At 54.6% G+C, this 17,413-nt stretch overlaps 2 protein-coding genes and 1 pseudogene across 8 annotated transcripts in view; 1 reads left to right on the forward strand and 2 right to left on the reverse strand.

Annotated features, from left to right (window-relative positions):
• The window catches only part of LOC103789276 (maestro heat-like repeat-containing protein family member 7), a 49,152-nt gene extending 47,609 nt beyond the window's left edge, over positions 1 to 1,543 (forward strand). For 2 of the 3 annotated variants that reach the window (XM_078356783.1, XM_035280669.3), the window contains one exon: positions 221 to 1,543. In XM_078356783.1, coding sequence (XP_078212909.1) covers positions 221 to 369 — 149 coding nt within the window. In that variant the 3' untranslated portion in view covers positions 370 to 1,543. The remainder of the gene's footprint in view (positions 1 to 220) is intronic. The other variant, XR_004736866.3, reaches the window with a different exon arrangement.
• A 2,898-nt stretch (positions 1,544 to 4,441) lies between these two features.
• LOC144580384 (uncharacterized) lies at positions 4,442 to 7,920 on the reverse strand (annotated as a pseudogene).
• Positions 4,442 to 17,413, reverse strand: part of KIF21B (kinesin family member 21B) — a 54,209-nt gene continuing 41,237 nt past the window's right edge. For 2 of the 5 annotated variants that reach the window (XM_054248330.2, XM_054248329.2), the window contains 7 exons: positions 16,245 to 16,381; positions 14,880 to 15,060; positions 12,345 to 12,509; positions 11,931 to 12,048; positions 10,659 to 10,829; positions 9,719 to 9,918; positions 4,442 to 8,593 (listed from right to left, as the gene is read on the reverse strand). In XM_054248330.2, coding sequence (XP_054104305.1) covers positions 8,536 to 8,593; positions 9,719 to 9,918; positions 10,659 to 10,829; positions 11,931 to 12,048; positions 12,345 to 12,509; positions 14,880 to 15,060; positions 16,245 to 16,381 — 1,030 coding nt within the window. In that variant the 3' untranslated portion in view covers positions 4,442 to 8,535. Of the gene's footprint in view, positions 9,211 to 9,718; positions 9,919 to 10,658; positions 10,830 to 11,930; positions 12,049 to 12,344; positions 12,510 to 14,879; positions 15,061 to 16,244; positions 16,382 to 17,413 lie in introns of all 5 variants that reach the window. The other 3 variants (XM_054248328.2, XM_054248327.2, XR_008478015.2) reach the window with 2 other exon arrangements.

A 17,413-nucleotide genomic window follows, 5' to 3' on the forward strand; every position in this document is an offset into this window, starting at 1 on the left:
GGCAATGGGTGCAGGGTGAGGAGCACGTGGGCCTCGCATCTCCCTGTGCACATGGTGGCTATGTAGTCTTGCTTGTGACGGAGACTGTGGACTCCCAGAAGAAACTCCTGTTCATAGTTTCAAATCCGCCAGTCCTGACCCCATGGCCTGGTACCTCTCTGCAACGCAAGGCCTAGACCCTCCTGCCCAGCCCACTAGCCTTTCTATGTCTTTGTTGCAGCCCTAAGACACATGCAGAGAGACTCTGACCCCACGGTCAGCTGCCTCGCCACGCAGACTTTCTATATCCTGGACGCCAAGAAGCTGCTACTGGCTAAGCAACCCCCATCCTGCTTCTCCAGGAGGAGACCCCAAAGGCGCTACTTCTGAGCCTGCATTCTTGGGTCTCAGATGTAGGCCTGGCCATTAGACCCTGTGACAATGGGGCCAGATTCCTGGGTCCTATACTAGAAATGGAGATGTATCCCTGCAGAATCTTCATCATAAAAGGAAAAAGCATGCAACTTTGTGAAAATAGCTATCATGCTGTCTTTCCAGTCAATTCTTGGCCTTCTGGGGTAGAGCCACTTGTGAGCCACCTTCCCTCCAACAAACATCTGGGTCCGGGCTGACCTTTCCTGCTATGCCTCTCTGTTCCCTTCTCCCATTCAGACACATGGTCTGCGGACAGAGCAAGCAGTTTCTTTTGAACCAACTTCAACAATGAGCCATGGGGAAAGTAATGTTGGCATGCATGAGGTGTTCTAGAATGCAGTTGTGAGATTAAGCAAGAGTGCACTCTGGTTGGTTGAAGCAGGAAAGTGATTTGTTAAAGCGTTGTCAGTGAGCTCACAAAACATCCCGGAAAATCAGAGTTTGGGTACCACAGAGCCAGGGACAGCGCTGCTCTATAGAAAACCACCATGGGTGGCCCTGGCACAGCCCAAACCACACCTCAGATGTCCATACTCAGGCCCGGATGCTTGCCCTGCAGTGCCCCACCTCTGCCAGGGCAGTTTTGCTTTGTTACAAGCAATGATAAAAGGTAGCTCTTGGCCGGGCGTGGTGGCTCATGCCTGTAATCCCAGCACTTTGGGAGGCTGAGGCAGGTGGATCACGAGGTCAAGAGATCGAGACCATCCTGGTCAACATGATGAAACCCAGTCTCTACTAAAAATACAAAAAATTAGCTGGGCATGGTGGCGCATGCCTGTAATCCCAGCTACTCAGGAGGCTGAGGCAGGAGAATTGCCTGAACCCAGGAGACGGAGGTTGCGGTGAGCCGAGATCGCACCATTTCACTCCAGCCTGGGTAACAAGAGCAAAACTCCATCTCAAAAAAAAAAAAGGTAGCTCTTATTCAAAACCTATTAACAGGTCAAGTGCATTGGGGTGAAGCCCACCTCATAGACTGTTCTGACACCCCTACAAGCCACCCCCTCACTTTGGTCTAGTATAACGTAAAAAATATGAGGTAATGAATGCATGGAAAGTAGTGGATTCTAGGGCCATCTCTGTCCCAGGATGACTTTGGCCAACTCTGTTGGCCTCTCTGGGCCTTCATTCTGTAAAATGCAAATGTGTAAACTGAGAGAGTTGGAAAACATTATCTTTGTTTTTTAAAACTCAACTGCACTGGGTGCAGTGGCTCACGCCTGTAATCCCAGCACTTTGGGAGGCCCAGGTGGGAGGATCACAAGGTCAGGAGTTTGAGACCAGCCTGACCAACAAGGTGAAACCCTGTCTCTACTAAAAATACAAAAATTAGCTGGGTGCAGGTGGTGCACTCCTGTAGTCCAAGCTACTCAGGAAGCTGAGGCAGGAGAATCGCTTGAACCCAGGAGGTGGAGGTTTCAGTGAGCCGACATGGCACCACTGCCCTCCAGCCTGGTGACACAGTGAGACTCTGTTTCAAAAAAAGAAAAAGAAAAAAAAACTCAACTTCAGTGGCTGAGGAAAAATCACCTTTTAAGATGCCACCTAGTTCTGACAATGAATGGCTCTTACCACATTCTGAGAGGTGCTGTTCGATTGTGCCTGGGAAAGCTGCCCCATACCTTATATCCTAAATGGGATTTTTCTTGGCAATTTCTTGTTTTCCAAATTTTCTAAAGTAAGCAGATATTATGCATGTAATCTGTAAACAAAACAACACCCCACATTAAAAGAAGAATCTCTTAATCCTCTGTTCCTGTCCCCCACTGCACCCTGCAAAAGCCTTGGCATCCTCGAGAGACAGGGTGACCTGCATTTGGAAAAATTACCTTGTGCTGTGAAACTTCTTAGGGGTTATGGGGAGGAGCGCAGTGGCAGGGAGGAACCAGCTGGCTGGAGTCCACTCCAGGGCCGGCCCCTGACCAGTTCCCCAGCGGCCAGTCTCTGGTTCTCTCCCACACACCCTGCCCAGCCTGCAGCTGGCTGTGGCCAGGTGTCACTCCCTGCAGTTCACAGTAGACTCTGTCCCACTGTCAGGCAGCATCCCATGTAAAATATGGGCCTGTGGGGATTGAGGGTGGGGCGGGGAGTGGCACGGGTAATGCCAGGTCAGCCAGCCAAAACAGCTATCCGCAAGAAGCCACTCTGCTTCCGGGGCAGGCAGCTCTGTGCCCACCAGCAGGGCTGGCAAATCAGGGCAACTCTGCCCACTTGTGTCTCCCTCGATGGCTCCGGGTCCCTCTCTCACTCGCCAAGGCCCTTCTGTTTGAGGACTGGAAGCCTCTCTGGAGGAAACCTTCCCCAGGAAGCCCTCAACCTTCCACCCACGGTGACCTCTGTCTCCTACGGACTCGAGGAATTCCCTGGCCAGAGCACTCGTCCCAGCCATAAGTCTGGACACGCAGTGGGGGACTTGTGCAGGCTGAAGAAGGAAGCAATTTGGTTTTATATTTGGGTAACAAAGCAAAGAGAGACCCTATTGTATTTCTGACACAAAAATCAGAAGTTAAGTTGTTTTTTTTTTGTAGACAGAGTATTGTTCTGTTGCCCAGGTTGGAGTGCAGTGGTACAACCTCAGCTCACTGCAACCTCTGTCTCCCGGGTTCAAGTGATTCTCTGGTCTCAGCCTCCTGAGTAGCTGGGACTACAGGTGCATGCCATCACACCTGGCGAATTTTTTGTATTTTTTTGTAGAGACGAGGTTTCACCGTGTTAGCCAGGATGGTCTCGATTTCCTGACCTCGTGATCCACCTGCCTCAGCCTCCCAGAGTGATAGGATTACAGGTGTGAGCCACGTGCCTGGCCAGAAGTTAAGCTTTTTAATCAGTCACGGGCTCTCTGCCTCTCTGCCAAGGGGATGGGCTGGAATCTCCAGGAGTTGGTGAAACAATTCATGGTTATCAAAAGGGAATATGGGGCTGGGTGCAGTGGCTCACACCTATAATCCCAGCACTTTGGGAGGCCGAGGCGGGTGGATCACGAGGTCAAGATATCGAGACCATCCTGGTCAACATGGTGAAACCCTGTCTCTACTAAAAATACAAAAAATTAGCTGGGCATGGTGGTACACATGCCTGTAGTCCCAGCTACTCAGGAGGCTGAGGCAGGAGAATTCCCTGAACCCAGGAGGCGGAGGTTGCGGTGAGCCGAGATCGCACCATTGCACTCCAGCCTGGGTAACAAGAGCAAAACTCCATCTCAAAACAAAACAAAACAAAAAAACCCCACAAAAAACCAAAAGGGAATATGGGTTCTTAAAGACTGAAAAGCACTGATCTAGAAAAAAAATCCTGGCCAGGCATGGTGGCTCACTCTTGTAATCCCAGCACTTTGGGAAGCTGAGATGGGAGGAGGGCTTGAGCCCAGGAGTTAAGAGACCAGCGTGGGCAACATAGTGAGATCCCATCTCTATTAAACAAATAATAATAATGACCTTTGTGGAGCTGTTTTCTCCTATGATCTTTTTATAGTCTTGCCTTCTTTCCATAAGTGGCAGGGGACTGAGACGTGTCTGCGTGCACCACAGCGCAGCGCAGGCCCTAGGGAGGCATGTGTTGCATTAGTCAAAGGCAAAGGCTGCTGTGAGGCAGCTCTGGATGCAGAACCTGGCTCTCTCCTTACTAGCTGTGATCATGGGTAAATCACGTCCATCCTGAGACTTTTCTCATTTCATAAAATGAGACTGTTACCTGTCACACAGGGCAGTGAAGACACGATGAAAACCGCTCTGAACAGAGCCTAGAATATAGTAGGTGGGCCAGAAATGCTGCTGCCTACTCTCCTGGCTGCTGCACCAGCCCCCGGAGGCAGTATCAGGAGACTGGAGGAGAATGTGATGCTCTCAAAGCTCTCTGCTTCCTAACTGCTGAAGCCCCAAACTACAGCTCAGAAAGTTCTCATCAGGCTAGGCCCAGCCCCAGAGGCCTGCTGTATACCCACTCACCCACTCACCCCGCCACCCCGCAACCCACTGCCTCTCCGGAGGCCCCAGCCAAAAGTCAGCAGCCCCTCAGAGGGGGCTCCACAGACATTGGTCATTCAGGTTTTATTTATGACAATTTAGAACACTCACATCCAATCTAGGAACAGAAATGTACAACATGAAGCTTAAATAACTTTCATACACTATGTACAGCCATCGGCAGAGGTACAAAACATATATACACCTTGTGCCAGCCATATCTCGGGGGATGGCAAGAGCCGGATGAAACCCTGCAGCCTGAGCAGGGCGCAATTATCAGAAGAGCTGGTGGCAGGGCAGGGCCCCGATCTCAGGGGTGTTCTCGGCTCTTTGTGGAGCAGTTTCTACTTCCTACTTCTCTGCAAGGCCCTCAGGACATGATTCACAGGACTCAGCTAGGGTGTGGTGGGGGCTTCAAGATCATGAGTGCTGGGGATGGGGCAGGGGGCAGAACGAAGATGTCAAAGAAGAAGCAGAACTTTCCTGCACAATCTCTCTCGCACACGAGGGCAGGGAAGGATCTGGGAGTTGGGAGAGGAGGGTCAGGCACAGGAAGGCCTGCAGGGCAGCGGCCGATGACCAGGAGGCTATGCCAAGGGAGGAGAGCAGCACAGCTGCCTGTTTGGGATGGCAAAGCGACACACCCCACAGGTCTGGGTCAGCCTGTGAGGAGAAACGCACTGCTCCTGCAGGGTGGCCTCTGCCCCCCAACACACACACACACAATGGCGAACAGACCGGGCACAAGCAACAACCAGGGGCTATGCCCACTCCCAGCCTGGACATCGGGGATGCAGAGAGCTGGCAGGGCAAAGCAGCGTGAGGTTCCTTAACTTCACTGCGGCTGCCTGCCTGTCTCCATCACATCAGGCACAGGAGAAAGTCCCAGTGACCTCACCTTTCCCCCATGCGGTTTTGTGCTTTAAACTGCCCTCTGCCCAGGCCACACAGCCTGGACTGGCAGCAGGGCTGGACAGCTGAGGGTGAAGGGTTTCCTAGGCTGCATCTGGAATGAGGCCACTCCCGGACCCACAGCTGTCCCTTCCCAAGGGGCTGACCACCTCAAAGGCTCGGGTGTGCCAGCCTTCTCCCGTCAGCCTTTCCGCCTTCCTTGGAAATCTTGCAAGGCAACTCCAGGCGCTGCCTTTGAGAGTTCCGGCTGCCTCAGAGGAGTTAGTCACTCACAGGAAAGCAAATACTGATGTGGCTGATGGTGAGGACAGGGCCCTGGCACAGGACTGTGCTGAAGAGGCCCGAAGGCAGAGGGGACGAAGACTCCTTCTATCCGGGGAATACACTCAGAAGCTTCACAAGCACGGAGCGAGGCTTGACCCAGGAGACAGGGAATCTGAGTCCAAGGTCTTTAGGCTCACTAGGGCTAGGACTCAGCCTGAACTCAGGCAGTTAGAGGTTTGAGGGGGGTGAGGTTTAGAGAGGACTTTACTCCTGCTCCCATGGCGTAAAGATGTGGCTGGGCCTGACGGGGCTCAGCCTCAAGTCTTAGATGGGCACAGAAGGGCATGAAGTAAGATTAGAAATCCCAGAATTAGGATGAGCCATGAGCCAAGGCCTGGACTGAGCAAGGACAGACCCCTGTCCCAGACATGGCCGTCCCCAACCTCACTTTGGACAGAGCCAAGCTGGGAGGAGCCTCCCGAGCTGGATCTGCCGAGTGTGCCTGCGGGACCCTGCCATTGTGCTCAGTCACGACCATTTTGTGCTTCCAACACTTAGGGAGCTTGTGCAGTGAGTGGAGCTGGGGGCCTGCCCCTAACTATGGACCTGGGACATCCCTGAGTGGGCAGACGCCAACTCTCACGGAGCACAACTCGGGATGTCTCAGGGACGTCGGGCTCAGGTCTCCCGAAGGACTTCAAGTTTAGAGTCAATGACGCTTGCCAGAACAGCAGAGCCTGCCCCGCTGTGAGGTAGCTGACCCATGGGAAACAGCAGAAAACGGGCAATGATGATGAGCACCTCTCGCGGGGCCAAAAGATCACATGTGGTGCAAGACCAGGCCTTGCAGCTACAGTGCAGTCACCCCAGGTGGGGCATCCCCGGCCCTTGCGGGAGCTCAGGGGACAGAGTCTTATGTGTTTCTATAGCTTGTAAACAGTCATGCGGACAGATTCTTTCTTACAGGTTGCAAGGTCAAAACTTTCTGTTCAGGCGGGGAGGGACAGAGATGAGTGGGAAGAGATTTGCAGCCACGTCTCGGAGCTAAAGGGGCCGCCCAGCACCTCCGGGGTGGCCAGAGGAAGAAGGATTTCCAGTCATTGCAGACAGACTGTCCACGTCCCAGGAGACCAGCATCTGAGGGGTCTCCTTCCTGCCATCAGCTGCCCAGACCTCAATACTACATCCAGCAGGGCCAGCACCAGCAGGTCAGCCTTCTTCGTCTCTGTGGCAGCTCGGAGGAGGGCACGGGGAAGCGACCAGGCCTCACATAGCTTCCACTGGGGCCTGCCTCCCCCCAACACTGGGCACCACATAGAGAGGGCTCCAGGTGCTCTGGCCGGCCCAAGACAGAGAGGAGCCACGGGCAGAACCGCAGAGCCACCTCCGGAGAGTCCAAACCTCACTGCGTCCTCTGAAGGGAGTGGGGGCTGGCTCCTGACTCCCAGACTGAAGCCAGGAAGCAGAAGACCAGTGAAGCAACGGAAAAACGGTGGGTGGCTTTGGGTGGGGGTGGGGCAGGGGAGAGGATGGAGCTTAGTCCCTCCCAAGGCCCACTCTTGTAATTCCAGAGTTTCCCCAACAGGGGGTGCCTGAACACTGATTTAGCAACCTCCCTGGAGCTCAGCGTTCCCAGCCCCAGGGCAGAGAAACTCTGCCAACTCCCTCTTCCTCGGTCATCTGCGGCAAGGGAGGGCCTGCACTCCACGCCATTTTTAAGGCTGAAAGTGTGTCTCCTCAATAACCAGAGACAAAGAAGCTGGAGAGACTTCCTCCTCCCCTGCCTAGCGCAGTGCCCAGCACATGTGCCTGGCCCAGTAGGGGAATGGAGGGCTGGGGAGGGACAGGGACCAGAGTGCTGGGCCATCCTCCCCATCTGAGCCACCTCCCAGCAGACACAGCCCCATGCTGCTTCCTACATGGCCCACGCAGGACTCTGGGGCAGAACCCTGGGGCCTGGGCTGTGGGGTGAGCGCCCCTGCCTTCCTGGGGGGCGCTGGGCACGAGATGTTGAAAGTGAGAAGACACATGTGGTGGTGTGGGCATGGCTGGTATAAGGCTGCCCAGTACGGGTGCCAGGCCCCGGGATGGAGGAAGGCACTGAGCGTCAGGCGGCCTAGAGGCCAAGGGTAAGCTAGAAGGCTCCCTGGGGTCTGTTTTGGGGCTGCAGAGTCGAAGGAACCGTTCCCTCCTCTGCAAAGCAGAGGAGGTGGCCCTGGAGGGCAGCAGACTCCCTTCGGGATTTCTGGCCCCCAAGAGCTGAGGGAGAGAATATGTGGGAAGAAACTTCAAGTCAGTTTCCAGGAGGCAACAGCAAAAAATAAAAATAAAAAAAATAATAAATAACTGAAGTATTTCTGACCATCTCCCCAAAGGAATCTTTCTAGCAGCTCCACCTTGGCCCCATCTGAAGGGATGTTGGGAACTGTTGGGCCAGCTGGGACTCTCTGCGGGTGGCCAGAGGTTAAGGGTTAGCTGTAAGGCCCAGCTGCCCACACCTGGTTTCCTTAGCTACCTGAGGACTATCTTTTTGGGCTCAGAGGCAGGTGCAATGACTCTAGAGGCTGGGCTGGGAGATGCGGGGAGGCCAGGTCCTCGGAGGGAAGGATGGGGCCTGGCGGCTGCGCCTCCCCACCGGGCCCCACCTCTGGACCAAAGGCCTGGAAAGGGGGCAGAGCCAATTCAGCAGGAGACACTGTGGCCAGGACTGCAGGGAGAGGAATGAGGAGAGAGAATGCCCTTTGGCTTCACAGCTTAATTTCCTCCCCAGCCTCTCTCTCACCCAGAGGCTCCTGAGAAGCAGGGGAGGGATGGTGGGAACAGTGTCCTGTGGGAAGGCCAAGGGAGAGGGAGGAGGGCAGGAGTGGGGGCCACGCCCTCTGTCCCCAGGGCAGCCGGCCCCATCGGCCAGGTCACAGCTTCCCTTCCATGCTGTCCAGGCTGCTGGGGTCGAGGGTCCAGGGGCATCCCTTTGACCTCACTCCTAGGGTGGCATGCTGTGGGGTAAGCGCCGGGCACTCCAGAACTTCACCGTCAGGTCACTGGGGTGGAGGACAAAGTCGGGGGTGTGGGTCAGCTCTTGTAGTGGGCTTGGCTGTCTGCCCCCAAAAGTAGAGGATGAACTGAGTTCCCCAAACTCCCCAAATGTGGCTGGGGCTGGGAGGCAAGCATTGCTTATGGGAAGGTGGGCTGCAGGTGGTGGGGCGCTGGGCAGATGGAGAGACTGTGCACTCAGAGGCCCCGGAGGAGCCTAGCTCTGGGTTTTCTTTTGTTCTTTTTGGTGTTTTGTTTTGTCCAGGCCTGAAGGCTCCTGCTGTGCTCCCTGCTCCCGGTACCCATCTCCTGGGGCCTGTCCCACTGTTCATGCTGGGGGGAGGACGGTGGGAGCAGGAAGGATGGGCGGGGCACCTCTCTGGGCCAGGCAGGACAGGAAGGGAGAGGAAGAAGGAAGTAAAATAATCTCATACCGTGAAGAAGCAGCTCAGATCGAAGTGGGGAAAGAGAGGGAAAAGGAAAGAGGGGAAGAATGAGAGAGGAGACAGGGAGAGATGGGGAGGGTCAGGGCATGGTGGTGGCGCGGCCCTTTATGGCCAGGACTCGGCGAGGAAGGCAGGGGGTGAGTCCAGGGACGTAATTCCACAACTTTACCCGGCAGTCACTGTGGGCGGAGAGAGGCGAGGACAGAGGGGAGAGGCAGGAGGAGATAAGAAGGGGAAGGGAGAGAAGGGAAAAAGTCGGAACGAGAAAGAAAGCCGTTGAGTAGCACCCCATGGGACAGAGGGCTGGTGCTCCCCACGCAGGGGGTGAGCTGGGGGTGTGAGAGGCCGGGTCTGAGGGCTGGCAGGGCTGCTCTGTGCTCTGAGAGATACCTGGACCAGGAAGACAGCCAGGGCAGCTGGGAGGGTAGGAAAGGCTTGGAGACAAGTGGGCAAGGCCTGGCCCGGGGCCCAGTACCTTCCTCCTCCCCTGTCTAGCACAGCGCCCAGCACATGGTGGGCATCCAGTGAAGGCTGGCACGGGCTAGGTATGCAGACGAGGCCACAATGGAATCTGCTCTGTGAACTGAGCCTGTGGGGCCAGCTGCAGGGCCCTGAGACTCCCAGCCTCCCCTGCCCATACCAGGAGATGAGGGGGAGCAGAGGCAGACCTCTCTGTCCAGCACCCACCTGGAGGCTGTGAAGATGTGCTTGGCATTGGTGCAGATGGCATTGATGGGGCTGTCGTGGCCCTTGATCTCACCAATGGGCGTGAAGTTGTCCACATTCCAGACCTTGATGACGCCTGCACGGCAAGCGCTCAGCAGCATGGGGCGGCCTGGGACGAAGGCCAGGGCGCACACCCAGTCCTTGTGTGCGTTGGGGATTTGCTGTGGGAGGATCAGGGCTGGTGAGGGCTGGGGGGCTGTGAGGGAGAGGACCTGCCCCAGGGCCCCTCTTGCTAGTAGTAGAGCTATTTCCAGGCTCCCCCGGCCTGTAGACCTGCCATACAGGCAGGCAACGCTGGTTCCAGGAGGCATGCTGGAGTGGCCTGTGCTGTGGGCTTCAGGGGGTCAGAGATGGGTCCCTTTGCTCTGCTTTCCAGGTTCAAGCCTGAGATCCTGCCCTGGCGGAGAACCTTTATCCCTCACATGGGTCGGGCTAAAACACAAACGCTCCTAGGAAAGGAACGAGGTAACTGAGCTTCACTTTCAAACCCAAGAGCTGAGAGCAAAGGCTTTTCTGAAAGCAGGTTGCCTGAGGGGGAGATGGGGCATCAGGAGAGGCCGAGGGTAGGCAAGGGAGGATGGAGACAGAGGAGGAAGAGGAAGAACAGGAGGGCTTGGGGAGCTCTGAAAGCCATCTGGCCTGAGGATCTGTGAGTCCGGGCCCCAGGGTCTCCAAAGCCCTGCCTGGGCCTAGTCTGCCCCCTCCCCTTCCTCCCGACCTGGATGAGCTCCTGCTGGTCTAGCCCCTCCCCTGGTCTGCCCTCTCCCCTTCCTCCCGACCTGGATGAGCTCCTGCTGGTCTAGCCCCTCCCCTGGTCTGCCCTCTCCCCTTCCTCCCGACCTGGATGAGCTCCTGCTGGTCTAGCCCCTCCCCTGGTCTGCCCTCTCCCCTTCCTCCCGACCTGGATGAGCTCCTGCTGGTCTAGGTCCCACTTTTTGATGCCGTTATCTCGGGAGCCGCTGAACAGGATGTCTCCTTGGATGGCCAGACACTCGATACCGTCGTAGTGCGGGGGCTCAAAGTTGTGAGTGGGGCCGATGGTGCCCGTCACATACTCGCCCAGCTCGAACAGCTGTGGGAGGAGGGGCCAGGAGGGAGGAGGGAAGGCAGAGCCTGCAGCACTGTGGACCCAGAGGCCTGAAGACCCAGGAGTCCAGCTAGGGTGGCAGCCACTGCCCTCTGGGGAGAGGCGCTTCCCCAAAGGCGAGGGCTCTGGAGGTGGGGCTGCTGCTTCCAAGGGACTGGGAACACTGAAGGTTCAGGTCATGACCGTTCCCATGGACACTGGGGCAGGGGTGGGAGGAGACCAACTCAAGTGATGCAGGGGTGAATTAGCTCATCACGCCGAGACCCCACAGCTGAACAGGCAGCTGCTATGGAGAAAGGCGGGTTCGGGGTGTGAGCCTCCCTCTAGAATTCTTTTGTTTTTTAGTAAAATATTCATCACAATCCCACCACCCCTGAAAACCCTGCTTCCTTACAGTTCCTTTTTTTATTGGAGACAGAGTCTCCCTCTGTTGCCCAGGCTGGAGTATAGTGGAGAGATCTCAGCTCACTGCAACCTCTGTCTCCCAGGCTCGTGATTCTCCTGCCTCAGCCCTCCAAGTAGCTGGGACTACAGGCGTGCGTCACCATGCCTGGCTAATGTTTTGTATTTCAGTAGAGACAGGGTTTCACCATGTTGGCCAGGCTGGTCTTAAACTCCTGACCTCAAGTGATCCTCCCACCTTGGCCTCCCAAAGTACTGGGATTACAGGCGTCAGCCACAGCGCCTGGCCGGTTTCCTGCCAGTTTCAGACCGCATCTGGACAGTTTTCAACGGCACAATCAGAGCGCAAACAAATAAGTGTTGCTTGTACACTTCATGTTTGGTTGACCTTTATCATTTTAATAGTTGCAGTGCATCCCATTAGGTGGATTTTCCATCATTTGACAGTCATTCTACCCTTCAACATCTAAGTTACTAGGAATTTTTCACCAGTTACAGAATAATGCTGCCATTGATAACTTTCTGCACATAAATTCTTGCCTCCTTTGGGGTGATTTCTTGAGCAGACATCCCCCAAAGTCTTACAGTTTTTCATGAGTACCCCCAAGGCAATAGAGGGCAAAGACTGAGGAGAGTGGAAGACAAGCCCCCGCCCGGCCTCAGAGCCAAGGCAGCCCCAGGTACCTTAACGTAGTGGTCCTTGGAGCCAGTCACCACGAGGTCGTGCTGGCTGGCCGTCTGGGTGACCGTCAGGCACATCACAGGGCCGATGTGGCCAGTCAGCTTGCCCACAGGCTGGAACCTGCAGCGGGAAGAGGCCCAGTGAAGGATAGGTGAATTAGAGGGGACGCTGGGTTGGGGGCGGGGTCCACCCCAGAACAAACAGACCTGGTCAGGGTACTCACCCTCCCCTCCCGCTCAAGGCAAGATCATGAATCTAGACATGAGCTGCCCTGCATCCCAGCAGTCTCACTGGAAGGACACAGGCCCAGCAGCATGGGGGAGGTCCTATCCACCCCAGGGCGGGTCCCCCCAAGCCGAGACCTGGGAACCTTGCCTGGGCATGCCAAGCCCTCCTTGCCCAGGTATCATGCTGACCTGCTAAGCTCCCAGATGCGAACGGCGTTGCCCGAGGCGGCATACAGCATGGTGCCTGAAGGGCTGAGGGCGATCTGGTTGATCTGATGCTCCCCCTGAGCACTGGTGATGGCACGGGTGGATGTGGAGGCACACGCGTCCCCTGAGATCACCTGGCCCGAAGACCTGCCCAAGAAGGAGAAAGGCAAGGCCAGAGGTCAAAATTATCCATGTGCACAGTCCAGGAAACCAATCAAACCTTACTAAGACCAGCCCAGGTAGCCCACTTCCCCACTTCTTCCAGGAAGGCTTTTTTTTTTTTTTTCCTGAGATCCTGGCTCGCTCTGTTGCACAGGCTGGAGTGCAGTGGTGCGATCTTGGCTCACTGCAACCTGTGCCTCCCAGGTTCAAGTGATTCTCCTGCCTCAGCCTCCTGAATAGCTGGGATTACAGGCACCTGTCCATGCCTGGCTAAATTTTGTATTTTAAGTAGAGATGGGGTTTCACCATGTTGGTCAGGCTGGTCTCATCATTCCACCTGCCTCAGTTTCCCAAAGTACTGGGATTACAGGTGTGGGCCACCATGCCCAGCCCAGGAAGTCTTCGTTGACTGACAGAGAAGAACAACAGCTTCTCCTATAAGTGAGCCCCAGGGGAGAGCTCCACTCCAGTCCTGGTGAGTCAACTCCCCATGAGGGCTGCCTGTGTTCCTGGTCACTGCCTTGGAAAGATGGTAAGGCTCAGTCGTGAGACTGGGCGTGAACCTGGATCTTCTGGAAATCAACCTCCTTCAGTCTCAGTTTCCTCATCAGCTAAAATACACATTCTGTTTATTTTATTTTATTTGAGATGGAGTTTCACTCTTGTTGTCCAGGCTGGAGTGCAGTGGTGTGATCTCGGCTCACTGCAAACTCCGCCTCCTGGGTTGAAGCAATTCTCCTGCCTCAGCCTCCTGAGTAGCTGGGATTACAGGCATCCACCACTATGCCCAGCTAATTTTATATTTCTAGTAGAGACGGGGTTTCGAACTCCTGATCTCAGGTGATCTGCCAACCTCGGCCTCCTAAACTGCTAGGATTACAAATGTGAGCTGCTGTGCCCAGCCTTGTTTACTTTTTTTTAAAAGACTTTATATTTTTTAGACCAGTGTTAGGCTCCCAGCAAAACAGTATAAGATACAGAGATTCCTCGAGTGCCCCCCGACAGGCACAGCCTCTCCCATTATCAACACCCCCCACCAAAAGCTGCCTCTGTTTCGATTGGGAACCCATGCTGACACATGGTTATTGCCCAAGTCCACAGTTTACGTTCGGGTTCACTCTTGGTGTTGCACATTCTGTGGGTTTGAACAAATGTATAATGATGGGCACCTACAATTACAGCATCATACAGAAAAATTTCACTGCCCTAAAAATCCTGTTTCCTTTATTGATTGAGACAGGGTCTTGCTCTGTTGCCCAGGCTGGAGTGCAGTGGCACAAAAATGGCTCATTGCAGCCTCAACCTCCTGGGCTCAAGCAACCCTCCCACCTCAGTCTCCCGAGTAGCTGGGATTACAGGCAGGTACCACCATGCTCGGTTAATTAAAAAAATTTTTTCTGTAGAGACAGGGTCTCCTTGTGTTGCCAAGGCTGGTCTTGCAGTCCTGGCCTCAAGTGATCCCCCTGCTTTGGCCTCCAAAATACCTGGGATTCTAGGCATGAGCCACTGTGTCCAGCCTGTTTACTTTTTTTTTTTTGAGACAGAATCTTGCCCTGTCACCCAGGCAGGAGTGTGCAGCTCACTATAGCCTCCGCCTCCCGCATTCAAGCGATTCTCCTGCCTCAGCCTCCTGAGTACCCAGGATTACAGGTGTATGCCACCATGCGTGGCTAATTTTTTTGTATCTTTAGAGGAGATGGGGTTTCACTGTGTTGGCCAGGCTGGTTTTGAACTCCTGACTTTGTGATCCACCCACTTCGGCATCCCAAAGTGCTGGGATTACAGGTGTGAGCCACTGTGCCTGGCCAGCCTGTTTACTTTTTAAGGATCAAACTAGTAGGCTGTAGCTTACAATGTTAATGTGAGAATGTAGTGTGACTTTTGCTAAAAATCTACTTGTGCTACAAGACTCCTGGTCTCAGTTCTGCCTCCCCTGCCCTGTGCCTGTGTCTGAGGCTGTCGGGACAGGGCTCAGGGCTGTGGCTGGGTGGTCACCTACACAGGCAGTGGCCAGCAAGGCTTTAGGAGCTCGCCCTGTTTCCTCAGCTCCCCTTTCAGACTCGTAGCATGATATCTAACACACTTCAAGAGGCAGGGCTTGGGGGACTAGGCAGTGGGTGGAGGCCAGGCAGGCCAAAAAATCCTCTAGTGGTCCCGCCCCAGACACTGTCACCCAAACTAAGAGATCTCACCTTGTACCCCAGGGTCAAGCCAAATTCATAGGCTGGGAATGGCTTTTGCGCCCATGTAGCCAGGCTGTGCTGTGCTGTGCTGAGTGGGTCATGGGCTGGGAGCATCTGCACCCCACCCAGTCTGCTGCAGCCCACCACTGTGACGCAGGCAGCGGGTACTCACGTGAGGGTGCGAATGCACTTGGCCGAGTCCCGGATGTCCCACACCTTGATGTAGGAGGTGGACACGGAGAACACAAGCCCTGAGTGGCTGCAGTACTTGATGGAGACCACGTTGTTGGGGTGACCCTTTAGAGCAGCGATCTCCTGCCCCGTAACCAAGTTCCACATCTTGCAGCTTCGGTCTGCGAGAGACAGGGAGGGGAGGGATGTCAGCCACTAGGGGGCGTAGCTCTGCCTCTGCAGGGGCTGCCAGGATAGGGGAAAGGGATCCAGAGAGCTCCAGAGTTGAAAGAAACATGCCCACGTGTGCTCACTGGCATGTATGTGTGCTCATAAAAAACTCAGAGGAGAGAGAATTCTCTAAGAACTTCAGACCAGGGCTTCTCAATCACATTTCCCACCAGCACCAGAGTTCTGTGAGCCATGCTGCTAAGGTGTCCACAGCTAAGACAAAATTCTTAAGCCTTTATGGTACCTGTTCCTCCAAACGCTAATTGCTGACACACTAAATGAACCAGTGCCAGCAACTGTTATGGGAAAATGTGGAATCAATCAATCACACTTAGATTGACAGCTATCCCCCTACTGCCATAGAGATCTATATTTATGCTTGTGTTTCTAATATGCGTGCCTATTACAGACTAGTTCTGTCAGTAAAAGAATGAATGAATTAATGAAAAGTAAATAAACAAATTATTTATATATTTACTTACTGAGATAGGGTCTTGCTCTGTTGCCCAGGCTGGAGTGCAATCGTGCAAACACAGCTCATGGCAGCCTTGACCTCCTGGACTCAAACAATCCTCCTGCCTCAGCCTCCTGAGTAGCTGGGGCTACAGGCCCAAGTCACTAATTAATTTTTTATTTTTCGCAGAGACAGGGTCTCACTATGTTGCCCACCCAGGTAGTCTCAAACTCCTAGGCTCAAGCAATTCTCCCAACTCATCCTCCCAAAGAGCTGCAATTGCAGGTCTGAGCCACTGTGTCCGGCCTGTCTGCTGGTAAAATGTTTGACATTGTTGCTGTAATTAGGTGAATGTGACTTTGTGGAGTGCTGCTGCTGAGATGATAGGGAGTGCTTACATGTATGAGCTGGGGTGATGTCAGGCAGTGCAAATACAGGTGGGGCACCCAAGAAGCTTCCTGAAGTTTCCCTGGGAGGTCGAAGGAAGCGCTGGATGGAGTCACCAGGTCAGGTGTGAGGGAAGGCTTGGCCAAGGTAAGAAACAAGTGTAGCAAGCAAATTGACTCCCCCTCAACTCCTGGGGGCTGTATATTTTTATCTCCTTCACAGACCACTGTGACAATGGAAGCAGGGGTAAGCAGGAGATCCTGACCCTACCTTGCTAGTTGGGGTTCCACGCACCTTTGGACCCTGTGAACAGCAACTCATCTGTAGCATCCAGGCAGAGGATGGGCTTGGTGTGGCCTTCAGCCATGGAGACGCACTGCAGCGGGGCCGTCCGTGCACCCTTGGCTCCTCCAACCGGGGAGATGATGCCCCTTCCCGAGAGAGAGGGAGAGAGGGCACGCTCGTTAGCCAGGGAGACTGTGGCCAGGCTGATTGAGGCATGTGCATGGGATCGGGTCAGGGCAGGGAGGGGATGAGGGCCTAATAACAGAGGCTTCAAGGACTCCAGCCAAATTCCACCAAGGTCTGAGTTGGGAATGGGCTACAGAGTAGAGACAGCCTGTCTTAATCAGCAATCTGTCAGCTGCCATCCTGAGCACTTCTGGGGAAGCAAACCCTGTGTGAGGCACAGCTAGAAGGTGCAGGAAATATGGGTTCTGTTCAGAGTTCCCGCCTGATGCTGCCTGACTCGATCCTGAGATGTGAATACACCTGGGCCCATTTGGGCAGGGCAGAGGCCCAGGGGCTAGAGCAGGGCTCTGTAGCTCTCACCAAAAGCTGCGTGCTGCTTCAGTGAACAAGTGTGAGAGAGGGCTGCAGAGAGGGAGGGGTGCTGAGGCTGCCACCCCATGCACCCTGATTCTAATAAACCCTTCTGCCAGTGACTGCCTCTGGGGCTGGCATCTTCCAAGCAGAGAGCCATGTGCATACATATACACACCTTTTGGACCAACAGGGACAAACCTGTGACTGGAATTTATAAAGGGCTAAATCCCTTAGGAGCTGGCTTGGCTTCGGGGCAGGTTTGGAACTCTCTGGAATGGGGCTGTATGGACCTGGCACAGCACCTTCTTGCTCCCCTGATACTGGGGGAGCAGGAATGAGGCTGACGCAAGCGTGAAGATTTTGCCACATCCAGCTTCTTGAGGTTCTGAGGATGATGTTTCTCAGTGAGGGACTTCTGGGATGAGACCCTGGCTGAGTTACGTCTGAAAATATATCCCAGCTGTGTTTTTTCCCCCAGAGAATGCTGCTCCTGACAGTGACTCTGTGGCCAAAGATCTACTGAAACGATCACGGTTCTGCCCGTGGCGCTTCTCACACAGCTCCCCCCGACTCTGCCAGGCCTGCCCTTGAAGATGGTGGTTGGACAAGTCTAGCTGCCAGCTGGGTGCCCCACATGC

This window comes from Callithrix jacchus, chromosome 19 (assembly GCF_049354715.1).
Source record: "Callithrix jacchus isolate 240 chromosome 19, calJac240_pri, whole genome shotgun sequence".
In the NCBI taxonomy this organism is placed as follows: Eukaryota; Metazoa; Chordata; class Mammalia; order Primates; family Cebidae; genus Callithrix; species Callithrix jacchus.